This window comes from Acomys russatus, chromosome 15, assembly GCF_903995435.1.
Source record: "Acomys russatus chromosome 15, mAcoRus1.1, whole genome shotgun sequence".
Taxonomy (NCBI): Eukaryota; Metazoa; Chordata; class Mammalia; order Rodentia; family Muridae; genus Acomys; species Acomys russatus.
This window is the reverse complement of record NC_067151.1, coordinates 63,790,822-63,809,496: the sequence shown is the minus strand read 5'-3', so window position 1 is coordinate 63,809,496 and position 18,675 is coordinate 63,790,822. Positions and strand designations below refer to the sequence as shown.

At 46.0% G+C, this 18,675-nt stretch overlaps 2 protein-coding genes across 2 annotated transcripts in view; both read left to right on the top strand.

Moving 5' to 3' along the window:
- LOC127199503 (cornifin-A) overlaps positions 1 to 5,851 on the top strand; it is a 219,034-nt gene extending 213,183 nt beyond the window's left edge. The window contains exon 2 of the mRNA XM_051157634.1: positions 5,842 to 5,851. The gene's annotated coding sequence lies outside the window, so the exon portion shown is untranslated. The remainder of the gene's footprint in view (positions 1 to 5,841) is intronic.
- Lelp1 (late cornified envelope like proline rich 1) overlaps positions 1 to 13,166 on the top strand; it is a 29,370-nt gene extending 16,204 nt beyond the window's left edge. The window contains exon 2 of the mRNA XM_051156934.1: positions 12,771 to 13,166. Within this exon, the coding sequence (XP_051012891.1) occupies positions 12,771 to 13,166 (396 nt within the window). The remainder of the gene's footprint in view (positions 1 to 12,770) is intronic.
- Positions 13,167 to 18,675: the final 5,509 nt, after the last annotated feature.

Below are 18,675 nucleotides of genomic sequence, written 5' to 3'. Positions count from 1 at the left end.
TCCTCCTTCACACAGCACCCCCTTCACACAGCCCCCTTCACACAGTCCCCTTCACACAGCACCCCCTTCACACAGTCCCCTTCACACAGCCCCCTTCACACAGCCCTCTTCACACAGCCCCCTTCACACAGCCCCCTTCACACAGCCCCCCTTCACCTTGCCTGGGTGCTTTCCCTCTCAGCCCCTAATCCCAAATCCTCCCTTGTTGCTGTGGTTCTTGGTAATGGGAAGTAGAAATTCATTCATGGTGAGGATAATTGTGTTCTTAGTCAGGGGAGACTGGGGGTGTGTTTAATTGACAATAAAGTTTTATTATTGAGAGACTAGCATGCTAGGTTAGCCTCTGGGCATTACAGCACCATGATAAAAAAAAATGTTTCGTGTTCTCTAAACTAGACCATCAAATAATAGAAATATATTGAGAAGTCTGTAAGTACAAAATATGGGGATAAAAATCTCAGAATGCACCAGGCCTTGTGGGCCGGGCCAAGCCAATATGCCTAACAAGCTTAAGGCTAACATGGGTAACTTAGTACCCTTCCATTAAACAGACAGACAGACAGACACAGAGGGATGGAGTTCATCTCAGGAATAGAGCACTTGGGTAGCATCTGTGAAGCCCAAGGTTGCCAAAAAAAAAAGTTATCTCAGAACGATCTGGCTGGCTACCGTGACTAGTATCTTGGATTAAATAAATGTTTAGGGTAAATTCTTTATGAGCTTAAGGTTCAGGGTGGAAGAAAGAGAACTAGCCTGGCAGAAAATAAAAGGCCAGTTTCTGGGGGGGGAAAAAATAACCTAGTAAACTTGGAGAAATGCAAATAGCCCAATCCCAGAAATGATGAGAAAAGTAGAAAACCAGGCTGAACCCTGGGGCCGCACTAGAAAGGTTTATGTGGAATCAACACACAGCCTTGGACCCCATCTTAAGTGATGTAGTAATATTAAGCATTTGTTTTATTAAACATCCACTGTGACGATATAATAAAGCATAAAATTGAAAGGAGGCATGGAGAGCTGTGACAATGACACTGGGCAAGACCATAGTTCCAGCAGAGACTGGGATTGACTGAGGTAGGTGTAGAGTTTAACTCACAAAGACTGTGAGCAGCTTAAGAAACATCTGGCCAAGTCCCAGGGCACCAGTGCTGTGAGGCCGAGCAGGAGGCTCATGACCCAGGTTCTGAGATAGCAGCTTTGTGGACCAGGGCACTGTTTAGAGTTGGAGCTCATTGTAAGGGGCATGGTAGGAGAGGCCAGGTAGATGAATTCGGGGTTTTGTTAAATCTTTCTGAGTGTGTGAATGCAGGAGGAACAACAGCGTTAGAGTGCTTTGGCTTTGGTGCACTGACTTCACAGTAAGATGAACTGCAAGTGCGTGAGGAAAACAGAGCCTGGGAAGTTGGGAGGCTTCTGCAGAGGATGATCTCAGAAAGAACAGTAGACAAGGCTGGAGAGGCGGGAGCCTGTCCAGGTCCTGTGGGACACTGAAGGGAAAGGGCTGAGGAAAAGCCACAACAGCCTCAAGTATCATAGTGAAAACAAGCGGCCTAACTACAGAAGCTATGAGGGTATCAGAGCTTTCCTCTCCCCACATCCAAGGGGCAGGAATATCAGGGGAGATATCACTAACTGTGGCTGAAGAAAGAAAGAAAGAAAGAAAAAAAGAAAAAAAGAAAGGTATGCAGGTGTTTTACAGGCAAACGTAGCACACAGAGGACCCCAGGAGCCACAGATCTGGTGCAGGAAAAGTAAAGCTGGTGATAGCTTTGACTAAAGACCTGTTCAGGAGACCCCCAAGGGTGCGGTGACTCCCAGCCAACAGAGGCTCAAGAGGAACCCGCCAAATGCCTGTCGCTGCTGGCGCCGCAGGGAGACAGCAAAGGAGATAGCTTTGCCAGTGTTAAAGAAACGCTATTGAAACCCCAACTTAAGGAGTTCCACTCCTTGGAATATACCCAGAAGATGCTCCAGCACATAACAAGAAATTTTGCTCAAGCATGTTCATAGCAGCCTTATTCATAATAGCCAGATCATGGAAACAGCCTAAGTGTCCATCAGTAGAAGAGTGGATAAAAAAACTGTGGTACATATACACTATGGAATACTACTCAGCTATTAAAAACAAGGAATTCCCAAAATTTGTGGACAAATGGATTGAGCTAGAAATGATCATAATGAGTGAGTTAACCCAGAAGCAGAAAGACTCAAATGGTATATACTCACTTATATCTGCATACTAGCCCAAGGGGCATGTCCCATGAAAGTCTTCACTTACCAGGAAACTGGGACAGAGGGGAGGACATCCTATTGGGACTCTAGATGAGAGACGCATGGGAGAATAGCAAAGTAGAAGGATCCAGAGGTCCTAGAAACCTACAAGTAGAACATTATGATAGGCAGATTTGGGCACAGGGGTCCCGCTCAAACTAAGGCACCAGCCAAGGACAATAAAGGCGGTAAACTTTAAATCCCTACCCAGATCTAGCCAATGGACAGAACATTCTCCACAGTTGAGTGGAGAGTGGGGAATGACTTTCACACAAACTCTGGTGCCTCATATTTGACCATGTCCCCTGGAGGGGGAGACCTGGTGGCACTCAGAGGAAGGATAGCAGGCTACCAAGAAAAGACTTGATACCTTATGAGCATATACAGGGGGAGGTGATCCCCCTCAGGGGAATAAGGGGAAAATGGGAGGGAGGGAAGAATGGGAGGATACAAGGGATGGGATAACCATTGAGATGTAACAAGAATAAATTAATAAAAATAATTTAAAAAAAAAACAACTTAAACAATTCACTTTGCTTTGTGTACAAAATGAAGTCAGCCTTAAGGCCCTGCCAACCCCTGCAAGCATCTTGCATCAGCTCAGAATAGTTCTTTTTATTGGTTTTGTTCAATAGCTGATATTTTAATTTTAAGAATTCTTCTAATATTAAATATTTTGATCATGTTCCTTGCCCTCCCCCAATCTCTTCCACCTCTTCTCCAACTCCTCATTATGTTTTCTCTCTTTTAAAACGACACAAAAACACATTAAGAACAAACAAAACACAAAAATGAAAATCAAACCAATCAGAAGATCAATAAGACAACAACTACAAAGTCCACGAAAAACCCACAAAGTTTGCTTTGTGTTGTCCTGCTAATACTGAGCATGAGGCCTGCCCTGGAGTTTAGTTGAAAATCCCAGTGACATTTCATTGGAGTAAACTGATTTTCTCTCTATCGGGTAACAATAGTAGTAGCCTCTTGGTTCTGGACAGGACCCCACATCCATTTCCTGCTCTGAGTGCTGGGGCCCCATGTGGCTTCAACCTGTGCGGGCCTTAGGCATGTTTGCACAGTCTTTGTGAGTTCATACGTGTATCAGTGCTACTGTGTCTGGATGACACTGCTTCCTCGGGGCCATCATCAGCTTTGGCATCTATAATCTTTCTGCCTCCTTTTCCACATGTATCTCTCAGCCTGGAGGTAAGGGGTCTGATGAAAACATCCCTTTTGAGACTGAGTGCTCCAAAATGTCTCACTCTCTCACTGTCTAGTTGTGAGACTGTATCAGTTACCATCTACTACAAGAAGGAGATTCTCTGATGTGGGTTGAGTGAGACACTGACTTATAGGTAGAGCATATGTGTGATAAGTCATTGTATTGCTATGCTCGTTTGGCAGACTAATAGCACGGAACAGGTTTCTCCCTGGGTCCCTGGATTATCTAGCCTCAGGTTCTTGGCAACTTTACCAGTATTGAATATGTGTTACATCTTATGAAATGGGCCTTAAATCCAGGCACAAAGTGTTTGATGAACCCCTTAACGTTTGAGGCACTGTTGCAGTAGTATAAATTACAGCCAGGTCACTGTTGTAGGTCACAGGGGTTATAGATGGGTGATAACAATGACTGTCACTGTTGTGGGTCACAGGGTTATAGATGGGTGATAACAATGACTTTTGATTTTTCTCTTCCAGAGTGTGCAGAATACTTCCCAGAATATATTAATGCTGGTCATTAGTGGTGAAGCTTCTAGTTAAGGTACCTGCTCAACTTCTCCGTGTTCCGTAACGTAAGTGTCTTCCACAATAGAGCTTTACCATCAGATTGGAAAGAGCAAGCAACAGCCTTGCCAATGGCCTGTGATAAAACCCCTTTGGCTAATAACTCATTCCTGTAATTGGAAACTAAGCTTTACTTGGTAGCTCATAGCGCCCCCTCTCGCCAAAACAAACTATTTCTATTATTTTACTGAATTGTTGTGGTGTCAAATTACCTCCTAAATACTTCTCTCTGCTCATAAGTACAGCTCTCAGGCCTCGTCAGAGGAGCTTCTTTCTGCAGTGAGCAGTGGTTAGTACAGATGCTCACAACTTGTCAAAATGCAGAGAACAAGTGTCTGTAAAGTGCTCTGCTCTAAGTGAGACATTTGTATCGCACTTCTGGCCCCAAGGCTCAGGGAATGTTACAGAAGAGGGAGCAGAAAGACTAGGACAGATAAAGGTTAAGGAGGACCAAAGCAGAACTATGCCTGCAGTACATAGCAAGGCTGTTGCACTCAAGTCAAGCAGCTGTGGCTGTGTGCACAACATCTGTACAAGATCAAGTCAGCCAATGTCCCAACACAGTGAGAAGCAAGCTCACAAGCCTCAGTCCTAAATGAGGGGCTCTAGGCAGTTGGGGTGCAGGACATAGAAGAGAGGTCCACAGGGGGCTGAAAGAGGAATCCCAGGAGAACATAATCAGAATATATTGTATACATGTATGAAAATCTCAAATAATAAAATAAAAGTAAAAAAGAAAGACTTTACCAAATAAATATGGAAGAAAATCTTAGCTAAAGCTTCCAATTATTATAACCTCCATGGCCTTCTAGTACACACAGTGGAACTATGGAATGCTCTGATATGTGTGTGTGTGTGTGTGTGTGTGTGTGTGTGTGTGCATGTTTATGCACATAAATTCAGAGGCTATTTGACAAAATCCAACACTCCTTCATGAAAAACTTCTTGGAGAGGTTAGGGATATGAGGCCCATACCTAAACATAATAAAGGCTATATACAGCATCCAATAACCAACATCAAATTAAATGGAGAAACGTAAAGCAATTCCATTAAAATCGGGAACAAGCCAAGGCTACTCACTCTCTCCATGTCTCTTCAATATTGTCCTTGAGTTCTAGATAGAGCAATAAGGCAACTAAAGGAGATCAAGAAGATACAAATTGGAAAGGAAGAAGCCAAAACATTCCTATTTGCAACTGATATCATAGTATATACACGTGAACCCCGAAATTCCACCGTAGAATCCCTACAGCTGATAAGCACCTTCAGCAAAGTGGCTGGATACAAAATTAATTCAAAAATATCAGTAGGCCCTCCTGTATACAAAGGGCATTCATGCTGAGAAAGAAATTAGGTCAACAACATCCTTCACAATATCCACAAATAATATAAGTAACTTGGTGTAACTCTAACTAAGCAAGAAAACGACCTGTATGACAAGAACTTCAAGTCTCTGAAGAAGATATCAGAAGATGGAAAGATCTCCCATGCTCATGGATCAGTAAGATTAGCATAGTAAAAATGGCCACCTAACCAAAAGCAATCTGTAGATTCAATGCAATTCCTATCAAAATGCCAACACAATTCTTCACGGACATTGAAATAACAATTATCTCTTAATATGGAAAAACAAAAAGCCCAAAATAAGTAAAATAATCCAATACAATAAAAGAATTCTGGAGGCATCTCCATCCCTGACTTCAAGCTGTATTGCAAAGCTATAGTAATAAGATCTACATGGTATTACCACAGAAACAGACTTTTTGATCAATAGAATCAAATTGAAGACCCAGAAATAAATCCACACACCTTTGGACACGGCTGTTGACAAAGAAATCAAAACCATACAATGGAAAAAAGAAAGCATCTTCAACAAATAGTGCTGGTACAACTGGATGTCTACATGTAGAAAATGCAAGTAGATCTGTATTTATCACCCTACACAAAACTTAAGTCCAAGTGGATCAAAGACCTCAACATAAAACCATAAACACTAAATCTATTAGAAGAAAAGGTGAAGAAGAGTCTTGAACTCATTGGCACAGGAGACAGCTTCCTGAACAAAACACCAATATCTTAGGCCCTAAGATCAACAATTAATAAATGGGACCTCATGAAACTGAAAAGCTTCTGTAAGGCAAAGGATACAGTCAATAGAACAGAACAGTAGCCTACAGATTGGGAAAGGATCATCATCCACCCTCCATCTGACAAAGGACTACTATCCAAAATAGAGAACTCAAGAAATTAAACACCAACAAACCAAATAATCCAGTTTTAAAACTGGATATAGAGCTAAACAGAGAATTCTCAACAGAGGAATCTAGAACGGCCTAAAAGCACTTAAAGAAATGTTCAATGTCCTTAGTCGTCAGGAAAATGCAAATCAAAATGACTCTGAGATTCCATCTTAGACCTGTCAGAATAGCTAAGATCAGAAACTCAAGTGACAGCACATGCTAGTTAGGATGTGGATAAAGGGAAACACTCCTCCATTGCTGATAGGAGTGAAAACTTGTACAACCACTGTGGAAATCAATCTGGTGCTTTCTCAGAAAATTCTCAGAAAACTACCTCAAGACCTAGCTGTACCACTTCTGGCCATAATACAAAAGATGCTCCACCATACCACAAGGACATTTATTCTACTTGTTCATAGTGAATTTATTCATAATAGCCAGGAACTGGAAATAACCTAGATGTCCCTCAGCCGAAGAATGGATAAAGTAAATATGGTACATTTACACAATGGAATACTACTCAGCTATTAAAAGGGAGGAAATCATGAAATTTGCAGGCAAATAGATGGAACTAGAAAGGATCATCCTGAGAGAGATAACTCAGACCCAAAAAGGCACACATGATATGTACTGACTAATAAGCTGATATTAGCCATATATTACAGTACACCCATACTACAAATACTGGGCCTAAGGAAGCTAAGTAACAAGGAAACTAAGTAACAAGTAACAAGGCAGGCCCTCCTTGAATCTCATTCTGATGAGGAAAAAGAATGGACAATGGAAGAAGTAGAGAGGGACCTGAATAGGAGAGAGTGTGGGGAGGGAAAGAAGGTACGGGGATCAGATGTAAAGAGGGTGGGGAGGGGAGGTCTGAGGTCCTGAAAAGAAAAGGAAAACCCAAAGGCTGACATCACTGAGACAACATGGAAGTTTGCGACAGGTAGGCTATGGGGGCAGTGGGGGGTGGATAATGGACATTTCTCTAGCTGAGTCTTCTAGAAATAGGAAACATGAGACTGAGGAGCCAGGCAGGACCTATAGTGGTGGGAGAGGAACAGCAATCCACCTACAAAATCTTCTACCCAAAATTTACCCTGCCTGTAAGATATGTAGAGATAAAGACAGAGTAGAAACTAAGGGAATGACCAACCAATGGCTGGCCCAAGCTGAGACTCTCCCCATGGGTGAGAGGCAACCCCTGGCACCATTAGCAATACTCTGCTATGTTGCCACACAGGAGCCTGACTTAACCTTTCTCTGAGAGGCCTCACCCAGCAGCTGATCATATCAGATGCTGAGACTCATCAGGCAGAGCTTGGGAGAGAGAAGGATAGAAGGACCCAGAGGGGACAAAAACTCTGCAAGAACAACAACAGAGTAAACTAACATAGACCTGTGGGGGTTTACAGAGACAGAAGCACCAAGCAGAGTGGCATGGATTGGACCTAGGCCTCCTACACATATTTAACTGATGGGCAGTTGGATCTTCATGTGGGTCCCTTAGTAAGCTGAGAAGGTGCTGTCTATGATATGGACTCTGTCGCCTGATTTGGATCACTTTGCCCTAACAGGATTGCCTTGCCTGGCCTCAGTGAATGAGAATGAGCTCAGTCCTGATGCAACTTGATATGCAGGGAGTGGGTTGGTGGGGGTGGGGTGGGGGGACTCCCTTTTTCTGAGAACAAGGGGAGGGGGCAGGGGAAGACAGTGGGAAGGAGGAACTGGGAAGAGAGGAGGGAGGGGCTACAATCTGGATGTATAGTGAATACGTAAATTAAATTTAAATAAGTTCAGAGCCTACAGCAGGATGTCAGGTGTCCATCTTCATCCTTTATGTCTTGAAGTAGGGTCTCCCACTGAACCAAAGACTCACCACTTTCCCTGGAGGAGCTACTCAACAAAATCTCAGGATCCACCCACCTCTCTCCTCCCAGGGTTATGGGAACAGCCTAGGGATTCTGCCTCCCATCTTCATACTTTGTACTATGAAGGAATACTGAGACATCTCTCCTGGCCATCTTAGCCTCCATGCCTAAATTACTATTGTTTATTAGTGACATTTATATGAACTGTCCCTTGCTCAAAACAGAAATTATGTTTTTAACATTAACACGGAAATACTTAATCTTGCTGGGAACATCACCAGGCTAGTTAGCTAGGAGAGTGAGAACGGTAACGTGGAGACGTGCAGAGCTGAAAAGGTGCACTGAGGTCAGAAATGAGAAATAGAAATGGAGATAGAGTGCTTGTTTCACATGCCTGAGGAGGACTTGAACTTGGTACTCAGAATCAATTTATTTAAAAAAAATCTGGGCATGGTGGCACAGTGACACATTGGTAACCCCATTGCTAAGAAAATTCAGACTGATGGATGCCTGGGGGTCATTGGCCAGTGAGACATCTTGTCTCAAAAGAAAGGAAGGAAGAGAGGGAGGGGAGGGAAAAGCAGTAAAGGGAAGGGGATGGGAGAAGGGGAGAGGAGAGGAAGGAAGATGGTGCCTGAAGAATGACAGCAAATATCCCAGACCTCTATAGACACACACGTGCACACAAACCTGAACACATCGGTGCGCATCCACAAAATATGGAACACACGTACAAAGTATGGGAAAGAGGGAGGGGTAGGGAGGGGAGAGAAAGAGGGAGAGAAGAAAGGAGACACGGAGAAAGATCAAGAAAGCCAAGAAATGAAGACTCCAGGGCAGCACAGTGGCAGGGAAATGCAGAGAACGCCAGCTGACTGCTCTTGATGTCTCTCTCTCTCTCGTCCTTACAACCATGAGAACAGTGCGTCCGTGCGATGGTGAGAGTGTAGGCTTTACACTTGGCAACGAGTCTGGCACTAGAGGTAAGTTACACGTCATCCCACACGAGGGCTACTATTATATAATTTTGTATGTGATAGAATTGAGACAGACTGGGCATGTAAATTGCCAGGGGGACATTCGGGAACTAAAGGATGAAAGCAGGATTTGAACCTAGGAATCTTGACACCAAGGCCCTATCTACTCTTAACTACTGATCTCGGCTAGACTGTGGCACTCTTACTCATCACCCCTTGTAGCCTGTCTCCCGAGACTCGGTCACCTAAGAAGCACCCTATGTGTCATCTTATTAGTAGCTGCTGCCAGCCAGTTGCCCACAAAACTGAATCCCAGTGTGAGGCTGGGGAAAAAAAATCCAACACCAATGGAAATGCTGAGCTTTAGAAAGGGAGGAAGGTGCCAAGGCCTGAGAAGGGTAGACTCTGTGCCATGGTTTAGGCTCACTGGATAGTATTCTTGAGCAACAGTAAAGGGAGGAAAGGACAAAAGAGGAAGATGACAGTGGAGAGTAAAAATCACCACAACGTTGGCACCGCCTTTGAAAATGACTTGCTTTCTCCGTATCCAGTGCCTAGAACTGAACAGCAGGTGGAGCTTGGCTCCCCCAAGTGGATGTGGAAGCAGTTTTGGAAAAAAAAATAGTTCATGACAAATTATAGAGGAAAGAAAGCGGTGGTCCATGGCGAGATTGTGTCTCCAATACAAATTATCCCAAGCTCTTAAATGCCCCTCCTCCCTCTTCTCACTAGGCATGTTTGGATCAATTGCTTATGGCCTTAAGCACTCTGTCATTCCTTGTGAGTTATGATTCCTTCCTCTCCACATCCATTTTCTTTCCCATCCCTCAATCCTGTCTCTGGACCAAGTTATGTGCACCCACTCAATAAAGACTGTTGGATGAAAATAAATTCAAGGTCTCGGGTCAGCCCAGTGGTACAAGCCAAAGCCAGGTTTCCAATGTTCGTGGAAGAGGAATTCCTGAACACTGAGCATTCTTAGACTCAAACACCAACCCCTCCAGCACAAGCACATGCTACTTTGGTTCCCACAAGTGCTAGCACTCTCATCTTGACCGCTCAGTCATCCCTACTTCCTTCTTAATTTCCCCACAAAAAATATTTGATGTCTGTGGTGATGTTTCTCTCATTGGCACTCACCACCTGCCACCACCACTGCCTTCTTCAGACGCGTGCATCCTTAACAGCTTTTTCAAGTACACTGGTCTCACTTCCACTCCATGACCTCACTTACCAATCCATCCCACCTCTGTTGTCAGGGTTTCAACGCCTGAGGTATGATCATGCCAAAGTTTTAATGAAGAATCATTCGTGGCACTTGAGAGATGGCTCAGCTGTTAAGAGCACTGGTTGCTCTTGCAGAAAATCTGGGTTCAGTTGCCAGCATCCACGTGGTGGCTCACCACCTCTTCCTCCCGTCCCAGGAGTTCTGACGCCCTCTCTGGCCTCTGTGGACACTAGTTATACATGCAGTGTACACAGACACATCAATGCACAACACTCAGGCACATAAAAGAGATTTTTTAAAAATTAAAACTAAAAAGAGCCACTTGTGATACCTCAGTGACTGGCTGGCAAGGTAAAGCTCCTCCTGGGCCTGAGTTTAAGCCCTGTCTCTGATGGACTCCATTTACTACTTTTCCTGCCAGCATCCTATTGCTGCTCAGACATATCTCAGTTCCAGCTATAAACCTCCCTGTCCAGGCCTATGACAAAGCCAGAAAAAACCTATGGAAGGCCTTTCCATTCAACATGATCTGGGGTTAACTAGATTGTTCAAAAGTCATCATTAATGTTAGATTCACTTCTTACAACGAAGAGCATTAGCCTAGGACTTCAAGAGGTGACTACTCTCTGGATGAGGAAAAGTAATCACTCAACTCTCAACAGTAACACACACGCGCACGCGCACGCGCGCACACACACACACACACACACACACACACACACACACCGGGGGTGGGGGGGCACACAGGAAGTTTATGCAGAGACACTGGAAAAAATCTGCTAAAATAATCTTTGAACTTGGGCTAGAAAGTATGATAAAAAAAGATATCTCAGAATCTCATATTAATAAAATCAAGGGTTAAAAAAAAAAAGAGTGGAAGTGACTGATCCAGTGAACTTTCCAGAAAGGTAAAGGGAAAACAACTTTGAGAGTCTAGGGAGGAAACAGACCACAGGCGAGCAGCTAGCCAGCTTTTCCATTCCTTGCAGCCACACACCTTCTGCCCTTCAAGCTCATGAGCCTCCACGGTAGGCTGACTCCCCCAGCATTGATTTTTGAGGGAGCAGAAAAGAGAAGATTAGGCTGAGTGTTGAGTAGCCGTAGCTAAGATTCCAGTGTCCAGGACTTGAGTTAGAATCACCCAACATTCACTCCCCATGATGCAGCAGTGATGTCACAGATGGAACTGGCCCCCAACCCGCGCCCCCTCCAGCTTCCTCGGAGCTCAGCAGAGGAGCCAGGGGGAAAGTCCACCTTCCCAAGCACAGCCTTACCATCCACTGCACTCGGCTGCTTGTCAGTTCCAACAGAAAGGGGTGAGTCGCAAACGGACAACATGGAAGGCCGCTCTTGTGCATCTTCTACCCTAACAGTGGCCACATCACCTCCAGCTCCAAGCAGGGCCAGGAGGGTTTTGTTCTGCACACATTTCTTGTTATTTTCAATAGCAAAGGCTAGAGTTCAAAGCTGTCCATTTTAGAGTTCCATTTAAAGAGCCGCCTCCCTAGAGAGTCATACCGATGTTTAAACTACATTTCATGTAATTTTACTTTGTGTTATTAAATAAAATCAGAGGCATGCCAACTAAGGCCAACTTCAAGGGTTGTTTTAAAAAATGAAAAACACTGCCCCAAATCCAGAAGTCAAACCTTCCATAAAGAAAGACCTACCTTAGGGCAAAACACAACAGAAAAGGAACTCCATCCTGGAAACCGTATTTCAATGCTTCTAACATTCATAAATCCAAGAAATTAGAATCCCCACTTAATCTCTCCTCTCCCGCTTTCCTCCCTTTCCCTGGACGGTTTGCCAGAACTGATGGTTCCCTGAGTGGAAGGGAGGGAGGGGGGACACTCCAGAATGGTTCTTGGCACTGAGAACAGCCTCAGTTGTCTTCCCTGCCACAGTCCACCAGAGAAGAAAGCATTTTTTGAGGCTCATAGATACACCTGCAATTGCAAGGCCCTACTCGCAAACCTGTCTCCAGAGGGAAGGGAAGTGGCCTGTCGGGTACTGCCGAACCATAGATGGTTTTGGCAATGTGATCAGAATTGCAACTCCTTTAAATAATGCTTTACATGGACTATATTAAACACATCGGGTAACATACAAAAGAAAAATACCAACAACACTGAATTTACAGGTTTTGTGGTTGTTTGGGACATCCCGGGACCCTAAGAACGCACCTGCATGAAGTCTAGAATGGAGGAAACGGGGTAAGAGAAAATCAGAGTGCAGACGCCCAAACGTACCCCAAGTCCACAGACGAGGACAGCTCTCAGGGAGATGGCCTAGAGCTTGAACACACGGAAAGCTGCCGGACGAGAGAACTGGGCTGTCAGGAGGGAGCTCCGTGTATTGTCCTCCACTGACACCCTGTCGCTCATTTCTCCTCAGGCCTACATTTCCGCAGCAGAAATGTCGAGTGATGATAAGAATAAGCCCTGTGACCCTAAATGCGATCAAAAGTGCGAGACCAAATGCCAGCCCAGCTGTCTAAGGAAGCTGCTGCAACGCTGCTCCGAAAAGTGTTTACAGGAAAAGTGCCCACCACCGCCAAAGTGTCCCCCATGTCCCCCGTGTCCCCCACCGTGTCCCTGGACATGTCCCATGACATGCCCCCCTCCGTGCCCCGCAGCGTGCCCCGCAGCGTGCCCCGCAGCGTGCCCCCCGCCGTGCCCTCCGCCGTGTCCCCTGTTGTGCCCCGCACAGTGCCCCCCGCCATGCCCCTACAAGGTATGTGTTAAGCCCTGCCCTCCCAAGTGCCCCTCTCCATGCCCACCCCCAGAGTGAGGCACCGTGGGCTGCGACACCAACCCCAAGACCACTGGACTCCGTTACCACCTACAACTTTGTGGGGCCAGAAGTGAAACCATGGACTGACAAGTAAACACGTTCCTCTGCTGTGCAACACTCCTGCCGCGTTGGAGGGTTTGCTTTATTTTGTGGTGGCGGCTTACACAGCACTATGCCAGGCAACAATCCCTGGCCGCGAGGTCTTGGAGGAGCCGTAGGTTCTGCCTGTGGCATAGAGGAAACTGCCTTTCCTGAGAATGCCAAGCCCTGCTAGAGCAATGAGTGATTCTCAACTGAGCTTGTGCCCGGTAAAGTATGTAACCCAGAAAACAAGGCGGGGGAGTGGGGGGTGGGGGGGAGCAGGACATTGGTCAAAGGTCCAGGAAAAAAATTCAAGGAGGAACATATTACCAATCTACTATTAGTCCAGCTGGTTATCACTTATGCAGAGGGGTTCTGACAGACTGCTTGGCTTTAAACTCTAGCTCAGTGGTTCTTCACAGCGGCTCTCCCACCCTTTTGAGGGAACGCATATCAGATATCCTGCATATCAGATATTTACGTTATGACTCAGAACAGTAGCAAAATTACAATTACGAGGTAGCAAAAAGATAACTTGATGGTTGGGGGGGGGCGGGGGAGCGGTCACCGCGATGTAAGGACCTTGTTGAAGGACCAAAGCATTAAGAAGCCTGAAAACCGCCGATCTAGCTCCGCCCACTAACAACAAGCTCCACCCACTAACAGCACTGCGACTTTGCATTAGGTATTTAACTTACCTACGGCTCAGTTTCCTTCACAATTTCAGAGGGAAGATGGCACAAACAGTACCGCTGTCACAGCACTATTTTCAGACTTGAGATAGGCATAGGCACACGTCAGGTGCTTAATGTACTGGGACACAGACCAGTGGCTCTCCGCCTGCGGATCACAGCCCCTTTGGTGTTGAACGCTCTTTTCACAGGGGTCACGTGTCAGATCTCCCGCGTGTCAGTTATTTACATTATGATTTAGAACAGTATCAAAGTTACAGTTATGAAGCAGCAATGAAATGGTCTTGTGGAGGAACTGCGTCAAAGGGTTCCTAGCATCAGGAAGGTTGCAAACCACTCCAGTGGACAGCGGGTGAAGAGGCAGTACATTGCTCCCACCTGAGCCCCGCTGCTCCGCGCTTCTCCTGCTCCCAGGCATCCCTGGCAGACACAGAGGTAGACATTATTAAAATAAGGGGGTGTGGGTGGCCTCATCTATCTTGCTTTGGTAATTAAAATTCAATAATGTCACTATCTCAAGAACCTCAATAAAGAATACACAGGTCCTCTGTTTTTGCACATGTATGTAACTCTATATTTGAAAATTAAAACTGAAGTACAGAAACTTGATGGGCTTGTGGGAGGACCGCAGTTAGGGAAGGCGTTCATACCTGATATTTTAGTAAGGATTTTACAAGGAGCTAGAGAGTCCAGAGCAAACTGGATACATTCACTAGAAAGACTGTAATGGCTCCTACTGCTGAGATGGATGCTGGAGTGGGCTATAGAATTAAAGAACACTGTACCACCCAACAGCAGAGCCTGTGTGTGTGGCCTCGCACGCGGTTGTCAGTTTCCCTCCTCCTCAGCACGCATCCCACTCTCTCTGTGAAGTCTTGTGAGCAGGTCCACACATCTGGTTTGTGAATGGTCAGGTGCTCTCCTCTTATCTCCAGGCAAGCACGTGTTTTCCTAGAAGGTCATGAGCTTACTCCTGTAGCCCGGCGGCTGACAGCTTTGTCACACAGGTCAAACCATCTGAGCATTATAGTAGCCTACAACGCTTAAAGGAAAATGTCCTTGGGACGCTCTGCAGTAGCAGTAAGAGTTCATGGGAGAGGCTGGCCCAAGGACGGCTCCCCATGGACTCTCAGCATGCCAACAGCTCCCCGTCCCTCTAAAGGCATTTGACTGTCTGTGAAAGGCAAACACAGACAGTGCAAACAGTGCCTGGAAAACGGCAACAGGAACAACTTCTGACTGAACCCATGCACTTATTATTTAGGAGGCAAAGCAAGGCAAGGACTTCAGGGAACTATCTTCTCAGTCTCCAGATGTGGAAACTGCTCCTTTCTCTGACCTGAAAAAGGTCTCAGTCCAGAGTCTCCTGGCAGGGACGGGAGATTTGCCCCAAAAATTCCCACATTCTAACACCAGAAAGGTGTTTGGTGGACAACAGAAACTTCTGGAAACCCTTGTTAGGTTACAAGGGGGGCTGAGGTCAACTGATGATAACACCAGGAAAAACATCTCACTTTGTCAATCAAAGCAAAGAGAAGAGGGAGGGAAGACAGAGGCTAGAGTGAGGTGTATCTAAATTGTCACTTCCCCCTACTCTAACTAATACAGTGACGGGTGGGCAATTGCCAATTAACATAGTCTAGTCTCTTGCCAATCAAGGTCTCAACCCGGAGAGTGCTCGCCGTCAGGATGGCGGAAGGCAGAAACCAGTGCCAAGTCAGGGCATGGTACTTCGCAGCTCTCTGTATTTTGCCCATGTTTGACGAAACGGGTGAGAGTAGAGGTCTGATCTCCAGAGGGCACTGATATACGCAGGGCTGTCAACCCTGTGATCGGCCCCTATATGGCCACTGATATACTCAGAGCTTAACTGAGTGCTCGGCCCCAGCCTGGCTCTGGATCCGACCGACACCTTTTGGCTGGAGGTGGGACATTGGGTGTCAACCCACATGCAATCAGACATGCTCCTCAGGAGGCCATTAACAGCAGGCAATGTACCTCCTGTGCAGTGCTTTACCTCGCACACCGAACGTGATGAGAATTAGGGCTTAAAGGCTGTCAGCCAAGCCTAAGGAGGCTACCTGACCTTAATGGCAAGAAGGCATGAATAATAAGGGCATGGTCTCCATCTATGTGGACACCAGCCTGTATTAGAAAACCCGACTGTACAGTAGAATGAGGGGAGATTTTAGGGAGGAGCCACTAAGAGGTGTCTTTGCGAAGCCCTGCCAGCCAGCGGCCTCCTAGCCACTGCTTTTTGTCCAGGGCCCTGAAATTGAGGGGGCAGCCAAACGAGATTGGCCCAGGGTTGGAGGAAGTCTTGGGCGTAAAGTCAGCTGGGGGGTCTTCGGTGTCCAAGCGATGATAATGGACCTGAACAGGGTTGATAGCCGCATCCACCTGTGCTTTAACAAAACTGGAAAGGCGGTTAAGGGCCCAAGGACCGAAGGAGAGGAGGAGAATAATGCCCACAAAGGGTCCCAGAAGGCTGGGCAAGAAGGTGGTGAGCCAGGGGGAGGAGGAGAACCAGTTCTGATACCAGGACTCCTGTTTCTCTCTGGCTCGCTGGCGTTCTTCCAGGGCCTTGGAAACTTTGTCAAGGCTCTTTTGTGCTAAGCCTGTTTTACTGACATAGAAGCAACATTCCTCTTTAAGAGCAGCACAGAGCCCCCCCTCCTTGAGGAAAAGGAGGTCGAGGCCTCTGCGGTTTTGAAGAACTACCTCTGCAAGGGAATCAAGGGAGTCTTTTATTTCCTGAATCCCATCTCTCATATTAGAAATATCTTTATCAATAACTGTCTGGAGCTCAGCAAAACCTTGTTTGGAGGTCACCAAGGAGGCAATTCCTGTACCTGCCCCTACCGCACCAAGGCCCAAAATAGTGGCTATGGTGAGGGTCGTAATGGGTTCTCTTTTAGATCTGGGATGAATGGAGATGCCCTTATCTACAAAGTTTAGGAAGTCTTCAGGGTTGTGGACGGAAAAGCGAGGGAATAGAAGAACCGTCACACACCAAATATGTTTTTGTACAAACAAAGGGGTAAAGAGATAAGAGGCCAGGCCTGAGGAGCAGGCAAAATAAGTACCATTAGGGGCCAAGGCAAATTGGAAGGTGGTATTTAATACAAGAGTCTGATTGCAAACCTCCAATAGGGCTCTGGGGGGGAGCACATTAGGGCCCAGAAGGCAGGTGCCAAAACCAGAAATAGATTGTACAGTAATGCTATTGTCAGGTTTGGATGTGGAAAGGGCAGATGATGTCTCATTAGTAAAGGAAGGGGTGTAAAAGAGCGTGAATGTGGCCAAGAAAGAAGGGCCAAGAACACTTAGAGATGAGTGTTTGTATTTGAGCGAAAAGGGGAGAAGCATTGTATCAGGCTTTATGAAGGGAACCGTTTCCAGGAGGGGAATGGAAGAGGCAACATAAGCACTGTCAGTATAAAGGTTAAAAGGGACATCTGGGAGAAGTTCGAAGGCACGGTGAATTGCCTCAAGTTCCACGAGCTGTGCAGAACGATGAGGGGTTTGTTTTTGAAAAATTTGTCCGTCGATAGAAAGGGCTGCAAGACCTGTGGAAGAACCGTCAGTAAAAACAAGGGAAGCATGAGGGATGGGGTCCAACCGCGTAAGAAGTGGGAAGACAACTGCTTGACGTTGGAGAAATTGGATTAGTTTATCTGCAGGGTAATGGTTATCTATAGAGCCAGAGAAGGAGATGCAGGAAACAGCCCACTCATCAGAGTGTTGCAGAAGCCATTGAACCTGTGAAGCATTGCAGGGTGTAATGATAGAGTGGGGGTCCCTTCCAAAGAGTTTAGTAGCAACATCACGTCCCTGTTGTAGGAGCAAGGCCACAAGGGAGGGGTAGGTAAGAAGAACTTTGGAGGGAGTGGCTGGAAGATGTAGCCAGAAGAGGGGTTGGTCTTGCCAGAGCAATCCTGTGGGAGAAAAAAGGGAGGGAAATATAAGAAGAAAAAAGGGTCGACAGGGGTCATAATAACTAATGGACTGTCGGGATATGGCAGCCTCTACCTTGGACAATGCTTTTATAGCTTCTGGTGTTAAGGTTCTAGGGGAAGAGGGGTCTGAATCGCCTCTTAAGATGTCAAAAAGAGGTTTAAGGTCTCCAGTAGCAAGCTTGAGATGATAAGGGCGTAACGGTTTAAGGTCTCCAGTAGCAAGCTTGAGATAAGGGCATAACGGTTTAAGGTCTCCAGTAGCAAGCTTGAGATAAGGGCATAACGGTTTAAGGTCTCCAGTAGCAAGCTTGAGATAAGGGCGGAACCGATTAATATCTCCCAACAATTGTTGAAAGTCATTGAGAGCATGAAGAGAGTCTCGTCTAATCTGCACCTTCTGTGAACGGATAAGGGAAGACCCTAGCTCGAACCCCAAAAAGAAAAAGGGTGGTTGCTGTTGTATCTTATCTGGGGCAATTTTAAGCCCCAGGGCGGTCAGATTAAGGACTAGGTCTTGAGCAGCCCCCAATAATTGATTTTCATGGGCCCCTGCCAAAAGGATATCGTCCATATAGTGAATAATGTATAGGTCAGGGTATCTAAGGCGTAAGGGGTCTATGGCCTGGGCTACAAATTTTTGGCAGAGGGTAGGACTATTGGCCATGCCCTGGGGAAGGACACGCCATTGAAACCTAGGCGAAGGTCCAATTTGATTAACAACAGGAAGGCTAAAAGCGAATCATTTAGAATCTTCAGGGTGTAAGGGAATGCAAA